We start from the raw sequence: 18559 nt of genomic DNA, 5'->3' as shown, positions 1-18559 counted from the left end.
AAAACAATATTTAAAGTATTTAAAAATACTTAAAAACAAGTCATTTTAAACCTATTTAAAAATGTATTAAATAAATATTTTTTGATGATTTGTTTTTGGTATTCATAAAATACATATATAAAATAAGAAGTGTGTAAAAAATGAATAAAAAATGAGTTAATTTGATTGGTTAAATAATTGAGTGAAGTTTGTTAAAAAAAATGAAGAAAAATAGTGTCAAAAAATAAGGTTTGGTCCTGCCAGGGTTTGAACCCACGCCCTGAGGTTCACTACTCAAAACAACAACCAACTGAGCTGCGCGTGCAGCTTGTTATTCATACGCGCTCATTTAATTATATTTAAAAACAAGTATTTGAATTTTCTGAACAAAAAAAATGGCGCCAAGAACACCATCCCCATTTGATTTTGAAAATCTTTGAAACTGGATTGTTTTGATCAAGTAGATAGTCTATCTTGCTCGATTTTTTACCAGGAACACGATGGTACCATTTAATTTCATTTATTTTCACTCTAAGATCAAAAATTTTCTGGAAATCGTGAAGAACCCTAATTCTATGATTCAATCTGAAATCGTGTATGTGCAAGTTATGATGCAATTGATTGAGGGTTAATGATCCATATGTATGCAGAAACATGATGGCAAACCAGTTTTTCATTTATGATGCATGAATTATAGAGTTTGAAGTTCAAAGCACTTACCTCAAAAACTTGCAAAACTGGAAATTGAAATTGTGCCAAGAGATGTTACAGAGGTTGCTTCTCTATCTGGATAGCTTCAATGGACCTTATGGAAGGTGTTTGAATGCCTGGAATGAACTGGAAACCTCTTGATCAATCTATGGTACCCGATCTGCAGTATGGCTTAAGTGAGGATCTAGCTTGATGATTTTGATATTTCAGATCATGGATGATGGTTGGAACAGTTCATATGAAGTATATGGATGATGTTTAGAAGGTTAGTTTGGACAGAATTGGCTTAGTATGGATTTTGGCATGATAAGGCTAGTGTTATGCATATTTGGAGGTGAGATGATGATTCTGAGTTTTGGGATGATTTGAGGTGTGTGAATGGTTCAAACACATCACATATGATGTTTGTGAGATGTTAGAATCATTACTTTGGCCAGAACTTCAAGGGTTTGGAGGTTGAAGTTTCTACCTCTTTGAAACTCATGAAACTTGCAACTTAAGAAAGAAAGAGAAAGCCTATAATTTGTGAGGCTTTGGTGTGATTTTGAATGTAGTTTGGACCTATATTTATAGTCCAAGAGTTCTGAACTCAGACCTTTGCAAGTTGATCAAGAATTGGTGATTTGGCTTAAGAGATAAAAAAGAATCTTTTACATTTAATGCAAAATGGTTAAAGTGACCAAACCATGGTTAAAACTCAAGCTTCTTATCCTCTTCCATTCTGATCTTCAAATCAGAAAATATCATTCAATTATTGCATTGGTGTGTCATCACTTGGATTATAGGTCATGTAGTCTTGAAACTTAGTGAAAAATGGCTTGTAATTTCATGCATAATGACCTCTAATGTCAAAATTCAAAACCATAGCTACACTCCATGTTTTTTCATGCTCTTGGACATTTTGGAAAGCTCATATTACACACTTCAAAACCCTAATTGAAAGTTTCTTCAAGACCTTTAAGGAAGTGGGTGAAAAAGATCCATGAACTTTGAAGAAAATGAGATTTTAAGTGCATTTTTCAAAAGATGCCAACTTTGAAGCTCCATATCTCTTAAATGGTTGATCTTATGGAAAAAAATTATATGTGTCAAAGTTGTTTATTGGATCAAAATCTACAACTTTCATGTTGGAAGTTTTTTTCAGTTTGTAGGTGAAATTTTGAGAAATTCCATTCCAAAGTTTGGAAAAAACCATTGAAAAACACTTAGAAAATTTTCTAAGTATGAAAGTCAAACTTTTGACTTTTTGATTCTTGATTGACTTTCTTGATTTTTCTTGATCAAATGACTTCATATATCATATATTGATGATTCAAAACTTCAAAAGTCATGGTTGACCAAAATTCCCCAAAAGTCAAAGGTGATCTTGTACAGTTGACTTTTTCAGACGAATCGCGTTTTTGGAGATTTCAAATGAAACAGGCTATCCTCACCAAATGAATGGTATGAATGGATCATATTGAAGCATTAGAAGATATTGAGCCATGGTTTGAGTTGTGGCACCATGTCCTGATTAAAAAGTCAGTTGTTCAGTGAATTAGGTCAAAAAAACCCTAATTGTCGACCTGATGAAATTGATGACTGTGGATCTTGAATTGAGATGCAATTTCCATTGGATATTATCATAGGGATTATTTGAAGATGATTGAAACCTTTGATTGACTTCCTGGGGATTTTTAGGGTTCCCAAATGTGATCCCTGATTTCAGTCCCTGATAGTTCAAAAACCCTGATCTGATGATTTGAAATTTCACTGTTGATCAATCCTTGTGTAGGAGATGTTCTGAGCCAATGGATTAGGTCAAAATGATGCCCTTGGGGTCTTGAGGTCATGTCCCAAGTCATTAGGTCAAATCCTGAGCAAAAGTCAGGAGTATGCTAACTTCAGTCAAAACCCTAATCTGGTTGATTCATAACCCTTGAGCTTGTTGAAATGAATCTTTGAGGTCCAAATGTTGATTGTTGATGAAGATGATTTATTTGAAATGAAGGGGGAACAAAACCCTAATTGATTGTTGCTTGTACTGATGAGTGATTTCTTGTTTAAATCCTGTTGAGTCACAAGTAACAAACACAAACTATGCAATTTGTTAGAGATGCAAATGATGCATATGCAAATGATATGAGGTGGTATCTTAGGTCAAAAATTGGGGTATGACACAAATTATAAAACATTTTCAGAAAAGCTTCTTTATTTGCAATACAATTTTTTTAATAAGAATTTTACAGACAAAATTCTTTATTTAAATTATTAGTAACATATATATAATAAGAATAATAATTATATATTTTATTGACCAGACAATATATTTTCAATGATAAATAATTAAAGTAAAATACAATGAATTTTATATGATTACCAAATTCTCTATATTACATTAAAATTCACAATATTAATTAAACATTAAAATTCACGTTAGACAAACATGGCTCTATCACCTAAGTTTTTCCCCATCGATCTAGTTAGCGAGATCTTATCCGCTCTTCCCGTGAAATCTATTCTGCGATTCAGATGCGTTAGCAAGTATTACGATAATCTCGTTTCCGATCCCAATTTTGTAAAACTTCATCTCAAGAGATCAGCAGCACGAAATCCGCAATTCATACTAATGGCCGATCACTACCTACACATCCCAGGTGAGTCCCCCTATGGCAGTGACGATGATTATGACGTTGATGAAGCTTTCATTCCCTATTCTTTATGCAGTTTAATCGATAATCCCTCTTTTTCCCTTGAAATTGATCCTTATTACTTGGTGAAAAACTTAAATTACCGTTTAATTGGATCGTGCAATGGATTGATATGTTTAGAGGGTAACTCCATCACCCGTGAGTATTATGAGTGTTGGTTTCGATTATGGAACCCAGCCACCAAGACAACGTCTCCGAAATTCGGATTCTTACGCTTATTTGTCAATACTCTCGCTGATGATGGCTATTACCAATTCAACTTCGGTTTTGATGATTCTACAGGAACTTATAAGGTAGTGGCCTCATGTTATAATAAACGTGAACTAAAAAGTAAGGTCAGAATTCTAACTTTTGGTGATTCTGTTTGGAGAGATATTGGAAGTTTTCCTGTTGATCCTTTGAATTTGGGCTCAGTTTTGGAATCTGGTGTGTATCTCAAAAGCACTATTAACTGGTTTGCTATTCAAAATAAACTTCGCTATAATTATAAGGATATTACCGCTGAACAATGTTTTATCACTTCCCTTGATTTGAGAACCGAGACTTGCAATAAGTATTTATTGCCTCGTGATTTCAAAGAGGTTCCTCCTTCAGAGCCAATTGTTAGTGTGTTGGGGGGCTATCTTTGTTTTTCTTATCATAACGAGGAACCTTATTTTGTTATATGGAAGATGGAGAAATTTGGAGCCGAAGATTCTTGGGCTCAATTCTTTAAAATTAGTTATCACAATCTTCAAATTGATTATGACTATAGTGACAATTACATAAAATATCATTATCAATTGAAGCCGTTATTCCTTTCTAAAGACGGTGATTCATTGATTCTAACAAGCAGTTTAAATTCTCAAGAGATTATTTATAGTTGGAGAGATAATAGAGTGGAGCAAATAGAAATTACTGCAAGTAGAACAATTAATGATGATACAACTATGTATAGGGCCAGGTGCACAGACGAGGAATATTTTGAAAGCTTAGTTTCAGTTTTATGAAAGTAAGTTCCTCTTGCATAGTTTTCATGTTTGAATTTATGTTAATTTATATATGTTGTTTGCATATGTATCAATTTTGTAAGTGCTTACTTTTATTATTTGTGAGGTTGATTGTATTTTTGAATGATTATTTATTCTGTATCAGCAAACGACAGTACTATATTCCTTAACTTCATGTGTGGGATTGCAGAGAATTAGAAGGACTGCCAACAACAACTAAGACAATGTGGAAATTAAAAGCTTAGAAGAAGAGCAGCTAATTCAGTGTCTGTCTAAGGAGGATGAATTCAAAGGAATGTGATTTGAATTAGTTAGGATTTTAAAATTACTGCATTGCAATGTTTATTACTTTTTCGTTTATGTTTAAGCCTTGGTGAGAAAAACGCATAACTGTTATTGACTTGTAGCAATTGTAGAAGGAATTCTACATTTTTAGTTATTATGTATTAATTATTGTGGTTAATATCCACACCACAATTGACACTTTCATTTATTCTTGTTAGTATTTTTAATTCACTTATGTACTAACCAGTGTTCAATTCAGCATGTTCCTCTGATACATCAGATAATTAAGTGTGCTATAAGATTAAGAGCGACAAAACGGGTCCGGCCCGTTAGACATGTCTGTTTTGCCCACACTTTAGTACGGGCGAGCCAAGGATTTCAACCCTCATCCTATAATGTGTCCGTCCCGCCCCGTTTTTTTTGCGGACTTTTGTGAGCATGATCATTTACATAAATTTTTGTGTTTTTAAACTTAAAAGGTGCATTGTCCGCGGGCTTTCTCCGCCCTGCCTTCAATCTTTGCAGGGTGAACTTAGGTTTTAGGCTGGCATCCTCCACTATAACCGCATCACCCTGTTTTTTTGCAAGCTTTTACCGGGCACGCCTAAAAGGGCGGACATGCTCGTTTGCCATCCCTAAGTATAATATGAACGTACAATGAATTTATACTATTTAAACATTCAATGGATTTATAGTATTTAAACATTCAAAGAGTCTAACGGAAAAATCAATGTTTTATATGTTTATCGTTTACGAAGGACTAAACTTGGTAGATCATAAAATCATGATTAATGTCAAGTTCAGTAATATTATTTATTAAAATTGAAATTATATTTAAAATTTTGAAATTAGTTGGAATTCTAGAAATTTTACACTTTTTAAAACTTAAAAAATAAAAATAAAAGTTTACGTATAACAACAAAGAAAAACTAAGTTGTTGACGTTGGTTTGACATGTTTCCCCTTTAGTCTATTAATTAAATAATGTTATAAATTAGTTCTTAACTCTAGTTCGTTTATTTTATTGAGTTTAATTGAAATATAATCGATAGTATAAAATATTTTTACACGGAAAATGAATCGTAACTATTAAATTGTTAAATTATATTTGATTTTTATTTTAATTATATATAAAGTAAGTATAAGGAATAGTTGTGATAAATTGATAGTGTAAAACTTTTTATACCACCAAACATAACAACTAATCTCTATCTCATAAATATTTATCTTAAGTAAATATAATTTTTTTTAAAGTAAATTAATTATATTTTTTAAAGATTAAAAATTTATAATTTGTAACTTTTTTGACTGAACAATATTTTATAATTAAATTATTAGTAAAATATAGAAACTTTATAAATATAAATATATATATGTATATATATATATATATATATATATATATATATATATATATATATATATATATATATATATATATATATATATATATATATATATATATATATATATATATATATATATATATATATATATATATATATATATATAGGGAATGTATCAAGTAGGAGGGTTTTTAAATAAGAGATAAGAGCATTCAATGCTAACCATTTGATTAATCAAGAGAGAGAAAAAATAATTATATTAATATTTTAATAAATAATTTAATTTCTCTCTCTTGATTAATCCAATGGTTAGGATTGGATGCTCTTATCTCTTATTTAAAAATTTCTCCTACTTGATACATCCCCTATACATATATATATATATATATATATATATATATATATATATATATATATATATATATATATATATATATATATATATATATATATATATTAAAGAATTAAATATGTTTAAAGAGACAAAAAATAAAATTTGGTAATTTTAAAAAAAAAAAACATATTTAATCCAATTTTAAATAGTATTTTATTTTGATATTTTTGAGACCGAATTATAATTAAAATAAAATAGCATAAAATTTAGGATTTAATGGAAATACAACGACAATGTAAAGTAGTTTTACACTGTCAGTGAAATCCAAACCATTAACTTTTATAAATGTTTGATTTTTTTTATTTAAATAACATTTAGAGTATTTATTTTTAAGGGTTGTGATACACTGACAGTGTAAAACTGCATTACATTTAAGCTCTAAAATTTATATAATAACAAACTTGTGTATATAATAAATGAGAAAAGACAAGAATGAGAGTGTAAACCTTTCACGACCATGTATCCTATTCCTACCAAGTCCTAGTATTTTTTTTAAATTAATGAAATAACATGACAGAATGATATATTCTCTTGGATATAAGCGCAAAACTTTTTTACATTGAATTCATTATTATAAATAATAATAGTAAAAATATTTCATAAAAAGAAAAAACTTATAAACACTTGAAGATTCCCAATAGAATTTACAATCATGTATCCATCTCCATTGTTCTTCCCTCAGGATCTCATCACCGAGGTGTTATCAGTTCTTAATGTTAAATCTATTTTGCGATTCAGGTGCGTTAACAAATTTTGGGACGCTCTCATTTCAGATCCCGCCTTCGTGAAATTGCATTTCAAAAGATCAGCAAAGTGAAATCCTCAATTCATTCTAATTACCGGTCATACCAAACATATCCCAAGGGAGTCACCCTATGGAAGTGATGATGAGAGCGAGCATGAATGCGGTGTCATTCCCTATTCCATTAGCAGTTTGGTTGATAATCCGTCATTCAACCTTTCTGTCGACTCTTATCAGCTGGTGGAAGACAAATGATGCTCTTGTATGGTTGGTTCTTGCAATGGATTGATCTGTTTGGCTGGTGATTACTTTATTCGTGAGTATAAAGACCACTGGCTTCGATTGTGGAACCCAGCCACTAGGACAACATCCCCAAAATTTGGGTGTGTTCGTGAATTTCGCAATCCACTAGATATTTTCGCCTATGATCACCGTTATAAATACATATTTGGTTGGGATGAATTTACTGACACTTACAAGGTAGTTGCCTCAGAATTCAAGGAACCTGAAATGAGAAGCAATGCGAGAATTCTGAGTTTGGCTGATAATGTTTGGAGAAAAATTGAAAGTTTCTCAGTTGAACCCATGGATTCAGACTATTCTTCTGAAAGCGATTATGTTGGTATGTATCTCAAAAGCACTATTAATTGGTTAGCTATTCGTGATAAACTTTGGTATATAGGTGATGATTATAAGAATATTAATGTTGAGCAATTTGTTATTGTTTCACTTGATTTAACAACTGAAACATGCAATCAATATTTATTACCTCGTGATTTTGACGAGGTGCCTCCTGCACAGCCAACTGTTAGTGTGTTGGGGGATTGTCTCTGTTTTTCTTATTGTTACTAGGAAACAGATTTTGTTATATGGAAGATAGAAAATTTCGGAGTTGATGATTCTTGGATTCAATTCCTTAAAATTAGTTATTACAGTCTTCAAATTGATTATGACTATAGTGACGAATATATAAAGTATCATTTAAATTTCGTTCCGCTGTTTCTGCCCAAGGATGGTGATACTTTGGTACTTGATTGCAGTAGGTTATTCATTGAACAACTTCGAATATCTTAATGAATGATTTATAGTTTGTAAGAAAAGGTTTTGAACAAACAAAGAAAGAGTAATGATATGTTGTATATTATAGATTGGAATGAATTACCAAGTGCTCTAATAGCAAAGCAAATAGATGCAGCATAGAAAAGAATGTGGTGGAACGACATTTTGTATGACTCTAACCCGTACCGGTCGCCCTTACCGTCTCTCTCTTGTTGCTTCTTCTCACATCGAACTGCTTGACCCATTCTCCAATACACTGTAAAACCACCTACTACAACACACTTTTATTCCTCCTTCTCCGTCCAAATAAACCACTGAAAACATCATAGAAGAACAAGGATCTCGTTGCCAGTTTCTCTTGATCCTGTATAGTGACTTCACATTTATGATGGCATCAACTATTATATCATCATAAATTAAATTATGTCAAGAAAATATTGAAATAATAATAAAGAATATGCTTACCATATAAATCAATGTTGACAAAATCTTTTTCTTTCTAACGAACTGAAGCAAATAAAACAAAAAATTATTAGTATCTCCAAAACATATTCAACTTCACTATCTTTCCCACCCCAATTCAAAACAAAAAGAGTAAGAAATAAGGAGGAAGTTGTATATGAAATTAAAATGAAGAGGAAAGGATATCCTGTGAAATAACCATCCCTCCTCCGCCACATATTTTGCCGGAACCCTACGAAAATTCCAGGTTATGAACCAAATCTGTTATGAATACAAGAATAAGAAAACAGAAAAGAAAGAACAATAGAAGAGGGAAACACATACCTTTTCAGAGTAGCAGAGGAAGGAGAAACGGAGACGAGAAAGGAAGGAGAAACGACGGATTTAGGGTTTGAGGAGATGACGGAAAGTTTAGGGTTGGAGGAACATATAAAGAGGGTGAGAGAAGACAAAAACGGAGAGAGAGAACAAAAAATTGGAGTACATTTGATTGGTTTATCAAACTATTGCATTACCCAATGGTTTAATTATTGTTAGCAAATAAACAATAGCAAAATTGAGAAAAGGGTGCCACTTGGAATAATGGGTACATTTGATTGGTCTAATAGAGTTTTGATTTAGCAAATTACCAAAATGGGTATATGTTAATGCAGATTTAACAAAGCAAAAGGGAAATTAAGGGAGTTAATAAGTATATTATAATCTTAGTTAGGTAGTTGATTTGTAACTCTTATATCCTTCATTTTAATACCTTATTATAGTTTGAGTTCGTTCTATTTTAAAATATGACAATAAGCATATGTTTTTTTGTGGGATAGACATATATGGGAATGTGGTTATTAGTCAGTCTCATAGATTTCGAGTGTTTACTGATGACCATCAGTAGTATTAGAATCCGGTTCGAATAAGCGACCAGTTACTTGTGTCAAAAGTCTTATTGACATGGTGGTTAAGAGGTGTGTTCCATTGAAGTGTCCATGATGAAATAAAGGTGTCTTTCAATAGCGGTACAAGCATGTGGATGAAAGTGCTCTTGCTTGAGGGGGGAGCATAATGGATGGACTCACACTTGAGCACGAGATTGTTGAGAAACAAGTTTGCGTTGTCTAAAAAAACAAGTGTAAGTTCTAAGTCACACATTGTTTAGAAAAGTGAAGGTTTAACACTTTATAAGTGAGAGAATCCATATACCCACTACTTTAAAGTTTTGGATGAATATGTGGTGTCTCTCTCATTTGTTTGGGTGAGTCTTTGACTTTTAGGTGAGCATTTGGCCCAATATGAATGCTTCCACCTCACAACAAATATATTTGCCATTATTTTTCTGCCATCAGAATAATTATTATTGTGATGAATTTGAGGTTGTCATGGCATGAGTAATGTACAGGCATGCCATCCATACAAATCTTACATAAACAGGTGTATATTTGTTGAAAAAGTCTATTTTTCCATCGAAAGACATAAGCAAAACACACACTAAACTAACAACAAATCTAATCATTCTTCTATGATTTAATTATCTTCTTGAGCTTATTTGATGAAATTTCTCCATCACATAATCCTTCCAAAGTAGTGGATTCACTTGATGCACCAGGAAAATGCCTTTTACCAGCAGGTGCGACAGCATCAGGTTTGTGCTCAGAAGTAATTTCCAGGTCCTGAAGGATAGAAGAATAAAATTCAGGATTATCGATACAAATGTAAGGAAGTAAATGTGGAACATGATACAATATAATATACTGGTAGAAAACCAAAAAAAAAAGGCGTACACAGTTTGAAGTTTATACCTCCAGAGGCTATGATATTATAATTTGGATTGGAGTAGGTTCCTTTGCAATTAAAAAAACAAAAAGAACATCAGTCGATAGGTTCATTATAATAGCATTAAATCTTATATAAAATGAATGACAATTTATAAGAGTGTACCTTATTTGTTCCCACTTTTCCTTAAGTTGTTGGATAATAGGGTCATTTTTTATAATCATAACGACTGAACAGTTCTTCCAGCGTGGATGCCACTTAACCTTAATAGCCATTTCCAACTTAAACATCTGATCAAGTGCTAATGGGAAGTCCAATGGATCAGTAATTCCACACTATATAAAGAAGTGGCGGCATTAATGTACGCATAGTATGGGAAAGTACATTCTATTCCGTGATCATAATAAATATATAACCTCGATCATAGTATTACGAAGTTGAGATGTAGATAAACCCAAGAGCATTTCACTTTCTCTGTTCCAAAACACAAAATTGCAACTTTGACCGCCATGTGTAACCTCAATCTCAATCTTATACTTGAATCATCATAAGAAATTATTCCATTAAAGTAGACACAACACGAAGACTGTTATAAACATGACGGTAACAACATAGATTAGATGGCAACAACTAAAACCTATAGATTTCATCCAGGGTTTCATGACCGGTTTCACACTCAAATGGGGGTTTGTCACCACGTGTTGTATATTGACCCATATGGCAAGCACGATAGCACCATCCGAATGGAGACGTGATCAATAATTTTATTGTAGTGATAGTAGCACAAAATGTAATCTGGACAAAGAGATGATTATATAAGAGATTATCACCACAAATGGTGAGGTTATAAATATAATATGAAACAATAGTAAGACATACATCCTTAAGTTGAATTATCTCAGCAATCGGTAAAACCACAACCTTCGACAACAATTTTTGCACGGGAGTAAGCTGAGAATTTTCAGAATTCTGTGAGGATAGTTGCGAATTTGATCCGAGTTGATCAGATAGAGTTACCCTGCTTTCCTTAGACATTCTACAGAAAGTGACAAAATTAGCAAAGCTCTAAATAAAGCAATGAAACATAACGAATAATAATAACAACATACTTCTCTATAAAGTCTTTCATGAGAGGGAAATCAGCATCAACACATAAAAGGGTGACATTATAGGTGTTTGTCACGGACAAAAGAAACTTTCCTGCACAAATAAATTAGACTTTGTCAGTGATTTTTAACAGAATTCGTATTTCTCCTATTAATTTAAAATGATTTACATAAGTGATGAAGTAACCTTCTTCCATCATTTTGGCATACTGAAGCAATGCATTTGTAGGAACTGGTGCATCAACCCTATATTTGTTAAACCTGATGAACTGGTCCGCATATGATTCCCAAATAGTACAGTTCAACATGTTGTTGCTAAACCATAATCACAAAACATTAGGATATAATACATGATTCTACTATAGGAGAGAGTTAAGAATTTGAAGAACAAACCCGTGGTCACGCAACACCATATTACTTTGCTGTTTCTTTGCACCAGATCAGTCTGTGCATAACCAATATTGTCCACCATTCCAATGACATCTGATATAAATATGTTAATTTCACAGGACTAAAAAACCATGAAAAAATCCACAAAAGAAACAGCAAAAAAGTATATTTACCAAACATGACATCTTTGACAAACTTCCCTGTTATGATGTCTAAAAAACTTGTAAAAACAACCGGCTTCGGGGGTATCTCATGTTTGTCTTCATCAACGAAAGACGTTCCAACAGTAAACTCTACCATATGTTTGTGTCATGATGCCTTGAAGGCCAGATCATTCGGCACTACCTTAAATTTGATACAATATAGGTATGACCTAATAGGCATTTTTTGTTGAACACCGACACATGCGATGCTGGAACAACAACATGAATATCATCACCCTGTGACACAAACCAAAAAAGTTTCAAATTATATGGTACACAACATAGGGAAAATCATACATAAATCATAAACATGCCAAATCATAAACAGGCCAATTACCGATTATCAACAAAGATCATTTCAAAATGTTCCTTGTTGTTAGACACAACATTCCATATGAGGTGAATCCTAACAGCAATCTTCCAAAGCTCTTCTCCATCGTTGATGGCTGCTAATCTTTCAACATGCCTAGCCATGGTCATGCAATTTCATAGCACACTGAAATATAACCGCAGAAGTTAGAAAACATCGAAAGAAGAAGAATGATTATTGATAAATATGAAAGGCATTATATGAGACCATTGTTGTTGTAAGCGGTTTGGAAAGTGGATGGGTAGAGAGAGTAAAGAATCTGTAACTGCAACATGATGAGAGTTTGAGAGGTTTAATGTTGCAACCTTAAAACTGGCGCAACACACAATCAGTAGGGAATGATGTGGAATATTGTGAGAGTGAGGTGCTGATGTGGCATTGCCATATGATCAGAAAAAGTTAGACTTTTCTTATATGATAGATTTTCAAAATGATTAGGCTTGAATTTCCCTTCATAAAAAAAATTAAACATAATAAAAAAATATAATAATTATAAAAATTAATAATAAAAAATATTACTTATAATTATTTGTGCTAATTGATATGATAAATAAAGAATGTGTTTTTCTAGTATAACGTTATAAATTAGTTTTTAATTTTATTTCAATTATTTCATTGAATTTAATTGAAATATATTTATGGTATAAAATATTTTTACATTGATAATAAATCGATAGATTTTAAATTAGAGTTTAAAAGTAGTGTACTGACAGTGTAAATTAACTTTATTCATAATTTTTTTTAATTAAAATTGTATTTTAATTGAATACATGAATGTGATTGGTTGACGGTGTAAAAATATTTTACACTTCAGTGCATATCCTTTTTTCTTTTTAAATTATATTTAACTTTTATTTTAATTATATATAAAGTAATCATGAATGATTGTGATAGATTGATAGTATAAAACTTTTTATAAGCTGGATAACAATTAATCTCTATCTCATTTTGTCCTTTTCAAGTTAATTTCTGACAAAAGAATTCATAATTATTTATCTAAAGCAAGTATAATCTTTTTTCTAAGTAATTTAATTATATTTTTTTTAAAGATTAAAAATTTATCATTTTTAACTTTTTTGACTGAACAATATTTTATAATTAAATTATTTGTAAAATATAGAAACTTTATAAATGTATAAAACTTTAAATAGTATTTTATTTTGATTTTTTTGGACCAAATTATATAATAACAAACTTGTCTACATTATAAATAATTGAGTTTAATGATTATATATAAGCAGACACTGTAATTTTCATGCAAATTAATATAACTTCTATCATATCATACAAAGTTTTTTAAAATTTTCAATCTGACTTATACAATAAAACTTTTACATTGCATATTCCTTTTTTTCTAAATAATAATAGTAAAAATATTTCATAAAAATAATAACCAGAAGCACTCGAAGATTCCCAATAGAATTTACAATCATGTATCCATCTCCATTGTTCTTCCCTCAGGATCTCATCACCGAGGTGTTATCTGTTCTTAATGTTAAATCTATTTTGCGATTCAGGTGCGTTAGCAAATTCTGGGACGCTCTGATTTCAGATCCCACCTTTGTGAAATTGCATCTCAAAAGATCAGCAAAGCGAAATGCCCAATTCATTTTAATTACCGGTCATTCAAAACATATCCGAGGCGAGTCACCATATGGAAGTGATGATGAATGCGAGCATGAGTGGGGTGTCATTCCCTATTCCATTAGCAGTTTGGTTGACAATCCGTCCTTCAACCTTTCTGTCGACTCTTATCAGCTGGTAGAAGACAAAGGATGCTCTCGTATAGTTGGTTCTTGCAATGGATTGATCTGTTTAGCTGGCGACTACTTGATCCGTGAGTATAAAGACCACTGGCTTCGATTGTGGAACCCAGCCACTAGGACAACATCCCCAAAATTTGGGTGTGTTCGCGAATTTCGCAATCCACTAGATATTTTCGCCTATGATCGCCGTTATAAATACACATTTGGCTGGGATGAATCTACCGACACTTACAAGGTAGTTGCCTCAGAATTCAAGGAACCTGAAATGAGAAGCAATGTGAGAATTCTGAGTTTGGCTGATAATGTTTGGAGAAAAATTGAAAGTTTCCCAGTTGAACCCATGGGTTCAGACTTATCTATGGACAGCGGTTATAATGGTATGTATCTCAAAAGCACTATTAATTGGTTAGCTATTCGTGATAAACTTTGGTATATAGGTGATGATTATAAGAATATTAATGTTGAGCAATTTGTTATTGTTTCACTTGATTTAAGAACTGAAACATACAATCAATATTTATTACCTCGTGATTTTGACGAGGTTCCTCCTGCACAGCCAACTGTTAGTGTGTTGGGGGATTGTCTCTGTTTTTCTTATTGTTACAAGCAAACAGATTTTGTTATATGGAAGATGGAAAATTTCGGAGTTGATGATTCTTGGATTCAATTCCTTAAAATTAGTTATTACAGTCTTCAAATTGATTATGACTATAGTGACGAATATATAAAGTATCATTTAAATTTCGTTCCGCTGTTTCTGTCCAAGGATGGTGATACTTTGGTACTTGATTGCAGTCAAGAATACCCAGATATTATTTATAATTGGAGAAATAATAATGTAGTGCGAACAAACATTAATGTAAGGAAAACAGTTACTGATGGCCAAACGTACGATTCTGTCTCATGCTCTGCCAATGGCTATTTTGAAAGCTTAGTTTCAGGAGTGTAAGTTCCTCTTCCATGGTTTACATGTTGATACTAATGTTAAGTTGTATTTGTAGTTTTCATAATTATAGATTGTGTGAATGTGTTTTTTATGATTGTTTCGATTGATTGTATTTTTTGAATGAATATCTTATTGCTATCAACAAATTGCATTGACATGTCTAAATAGTTTTTTTCAAAACAACATTAAGTGCAGATTTGATACAAGGAAAATAACAGATTTCATATGATATTCAGGGGAGGTATTGAAAAATATCTTAGCTGAATAGGATTTAGTTTTATAGAATGAATTGTAACTAGTAATCAGTTAATCACATATAGGTATTAAAAAATCTGTAATCTGCTATTCTGCAGGCAGGTTGCTTTAAATTGCATTATCTCTCGCTAAGCTTTTTTTCCCTTTATAACTCTATGGAGCTTATTTTCTTATTGCTAACCCACTTTTCTTTGCTCACTTTCTTGTAACATACATACATAACTGAACTCAATGTAGTGTAAAACTAACATTTCAGTGAGTATTTGTATTTCAGTATTTTTGTTCAATATTATAAATTTTTACGTATAATTGTAGGTATGTGATTATATTATTTTACATCAATTTATGTTTAACAAATAAAATGATAATTTTTATATCTGGCAGTGTCGGGGGAATTCAGAGCTTCGAGAACAAGAGTTAAGGCAGTGTCGGGGGAGAAAGAATTCAGAAGAAAATGGTTTGAGTTAGATAAGAGTTTTGTATCTGGGCCTGAAAAATTTGACCTGTTTTGACATCAAGTGCAACAAATGTATTTTTTTACCTATTGTCAGAACAATTTCTAGTATTACTTTCCATATGAGTGTAAAAGGCAACTCATATTTCATTGAAATGATGTAGACTTCTGTTGGCTGAGTTGGAATTACTTGTGCGTGTAATTTCTTCAGTTTTAAATTTAAGGAAAACATATGTTTCCCTTTTAAAATATTCATAACTCTTATATCCTTCATTTTAATACCTTATTATAGTTTGAGTTCGTTCTATTTTAAAATATGACAATAAGCATATGCTTTGTTTGTGGGATAGACATATAAGGGAATGTGGTTATTAGTCATTTTCCTAGATTCCGAGTGTTCATTGATGATCCATTAGTGGTATCAGAACCTGGTTCGAATAAGCGACCCGTTACTTGTGTCTTCTTGACATGGTGGTAAGGAGGTATGCTCCGTTGAAGTGCCCATGATGAAATAAAGGTGTCTTTCAATGGCGGTACAAGCATGCGGATGAAAGAGCTCTTGCTTGAGAGGGAGCATAATGGATGAACTGACACTTGAGCACGAGATTGTTGAGAAACAAGTTGTTTGCGTTGTGTGAACAAACAAGTGTGAGTTCTAAGTCTCACATTGTTTAGAAAAGTGAAGGTTGAGCACTTTATAAGTGAGAGAATCCATATATCTATCACCTTAAAGTTTTTGGTGAATATGTGGTGTCTCTCTCACTTGTTTGGATGAGTCTTTGACCTTTAGGTGAGTATTTGACCCAATATGAATGCTTCCACCTCACAACAAATTTATTTGCCATTATAATTATTATTATTGTGATGAATTTGAGGTTGTCATGGCAAGAGTAATGTACAGGCGTGCCATCATACATATCTTACATAAGCAGGTTTATATTTGTTGAAGAAGTCTATTTTTCTATCGAAAAAGAAAGTGTAGCTAAGGTGGTTTTCTTTGATACGATATGTGTTGTAAATTTTGTTTTTTCATTTATGCTTGTGTTTGATACCCACATCAAATTTGACTTCTTCGTCTATTATTATTATTAGTATTTCTAATTCACCAGATATATAATTATAAGTAGAAATTGTTTGGTCTAGAAAAAACAAGACCTCGAATCCCTATCATCATTGTGTAATTATGGCAACTACTATTTCAGAAATTGAATCTTCAGTTTTGACCTGAACTAGCTGCTACTACATTCCCTTTGTAACTTTAAACTCATTTCAACATTGTTTCATGAGTGTTTCTTCGCATCGATTTTGGATGACTAAAAATGACCTAGAGAGGGACTTAGTAATATATTCTTTGACATGATGTCAAAACTGAGATTACTTTTACACTAATTTTTATGTACTCTCATATTATAAACCCAATGATAGGCATTTAATTGTTTATGTCAGTTTGTGTCAACTTTGTAAGCAACTTTTCATTTATCATTTATCACTACTATAGTAAAAAGAATGACCCACACATGTATCATGTGCCAAACACATGTTAAGGTTAACCCTAATTTGGTCTTTACTTACACTATCATATTTATAATTTTTTGTTTATTTACTTTATCAGTAACTAACTTTTTTTTTTAAGAGTATAACAAATTTTGTAACTTGTGTGATTTTTTTTGTTGACAAATTGTAAATTCTAGTATTTTTCATATAAATTTTGTGGAGGAATACCAACAATATCTAAAGGTTAACTCTAGTCATAGTCACATCAATTGAGATGAAAATGGGGCGGCTATACGTTAGACATTGCCACGTTTAAATAATCTGATGACAACTGTTTGAATAAAGGTAACAATGGAAAATTTCAAAAGCGTTTCCATTTTGAAAGTGCTTGGATTATGGGAAAAGACTATCATGAGGTGATAGATAAGAATTGGAAGAATGATGCAAGTATCGAGGCCAATTTGAATGCAATTCGAAAGGATATAGAAATCTGGAAGGATAGTTTCATTGATCAGGTTTTGAATAAAAAGAAGGAGCTACTGATCAGACTGCAAGGAGTGCAACGTAGCTTACAGATTAAAGGAGAGACAATGTGGAGGGATTGAGGAGACTTGAGATGAAGCTGCAGAAACAATGTAGTGATATTTTACGAAAAGAATAGTTGATGTGGTTCCAAAGATTTCATACAAGATGGTTGGCTGATGGGGAACGAAACACGCCCTATTATCATATGAAAACAGTTTTTTGGAGAAGACAAAACAAAATTCTAATGCTGAAGTCTGATCAAGGAGAATGGATTGAAGAGGAAAAAGAGCTTAGAAATCATGTCAATGAGTATTACAAGAAGCTGTCTGAAATTGGCGTTGGATGGAGGGAGTGGTTTACTAGATCTATTACCTTCCCATCCATGCATATTGATGATATTAACAAAATGGTAGGTCAAGTTGAGGAGCTGAAGTGAGGAAATCATTGTTTTCAATGAAGCCTTGGAAAGCATCGGGCCCGGATGGCTTTCCTGCAGATTTTTATCAAAAACTGTGGAAGACTATGGGGGACTCAGTGTGCAAGCTTGTCAAGCAGATTTGGAGTAGTCCTCATGAAATTGGTAGTATCAATAAGACCGATATTTGTTTGATACCTAAAGTGGATCAACCTCAG

The 18559-nt window shown here is 32.1% G+C and overlaps 4 protein-coding genes across 6 annotated transcripts; 3 read left to right on the top strand and 1 right to left on the bottom strand.

Moving 5' to 3' along the window:
- Nucleotides 1-3091: 3091 nt before the first annotated feature.
- On the top strand, nt 3092-5372 carry LOC131627796 (F-box/kelch-repeat protein At3g23880-like). Of its 2 annotated transcripts, none has more exons than XM_058898652.1 (2): nt 3092-4371; nt 4515-5372. In XM_058898652.1, the coding sequence occupies exon 1, from the start codon at nt 3116-3118 to the stop codon at nt 4367-4369; it is 1254 nt and encodes a 417-aa protein (XP_058754635.1). In that variant the 5' UTR covers nt 3092-3115; the 3' UTR covers nt 4370-4371; nt 4515-5372. The 2 variants fall into 2 exon arrangements, with proteins under 2 accessions (XP_058754635.1, XP_058754634.1); XM_058898651.1 differs by having other exon boundaries at nt 4560-5370.
- Nucleotides 5373-7399: 2027 nt separating this feature from the next.
- Nucleotides 7400-8209, top strand: LOC131627776 (uncharacterized). Its single transcript, XM_058898632.1, has 2 exons — nt 7400-7942; nt 7988-8209. Exons 1-2 carry the CDS (start codon nt 7400-7402, stop codon nt 8207-8209), a joined length of 765 nt encoding a protein of 254 aa, XP_058754615.1.
- A 1952-nt stretch (nt 8210-10161) lies between these two features.
- Nucleotides 10162-12590, bottom strand: LOC131627774 (uncharacterized). Its single transcript, XM_058898631.1, has 9 exons — nt 12465-12590; nt 12259-12353; nt 11942-12034; nt 11711-11838; nt 11527-11617; nt 11297-11453; nt 10834-10953; nt 10681-10752; nt 10162-10314 (listed from the first exon to the last, which is right to left on the bottom strand). Exons 1-9 carry the CDS (start codon nt 12588-12590, stop codon nt 10162-10164), a joined length of 1035 nt encoding a protein of 344 aa, XP_058754614.1.
- Nucleotides 12591-13878: 1288 nt separating this feature from the next.
- Nucleotides 13879-16112, top strand: LOC131627794 (F-box/kelch-repeat protein At3g23880-like). Of its 2 annotated transcripts, XR_009291565.1 has the most exons (3): nt 13879-14629; nt 15048-15197; nt 15838-15976. XR_009291565.1 is itself a non-coding variant. In XM_058898650.1 (2 exons), exons 1-2 carry the CDS (start codon nt 13918-13920, stop codon nt 15963-15965), a joined length of 840 nt encoding a protein of 279 aa, XP_058754633.1. In that variant the 5' UTR covers nt 13879-13917; the 3' UTR covers nt 15966-16112. The 2 variants fall into 2 exon arrangements, 1 of the variants encoding a protein (XP_058754633.1); XM_058898650.1 differs by lacking the exon at nt 15048-15197 and having other exon boundaries at nt 15838-16112.
- Nucleotides 16113-18559: the final 2447 nt, after the last annotated feature.

Source organism: Vicia villosa, unplaced genomic scaffold (genome assembly GCF_029867415.1).
Source record: "Vicia villosa cultivar HV-30 ecotype Madison, WI unplaced genomic scaffold, Vvil1.0 ctg.000402F_1_1, whole genome shotgun sequence".
Classification (NCBI taxonomy): Eukaryota; Viridiplantae; Streptophyta; class Magnoliopsida; order Fabales; family Fabaceae; genus Vicia; species Vicia villosa.
This window is presented reverse-complemented; position numbering and strand designations above follow the sequence as displayed.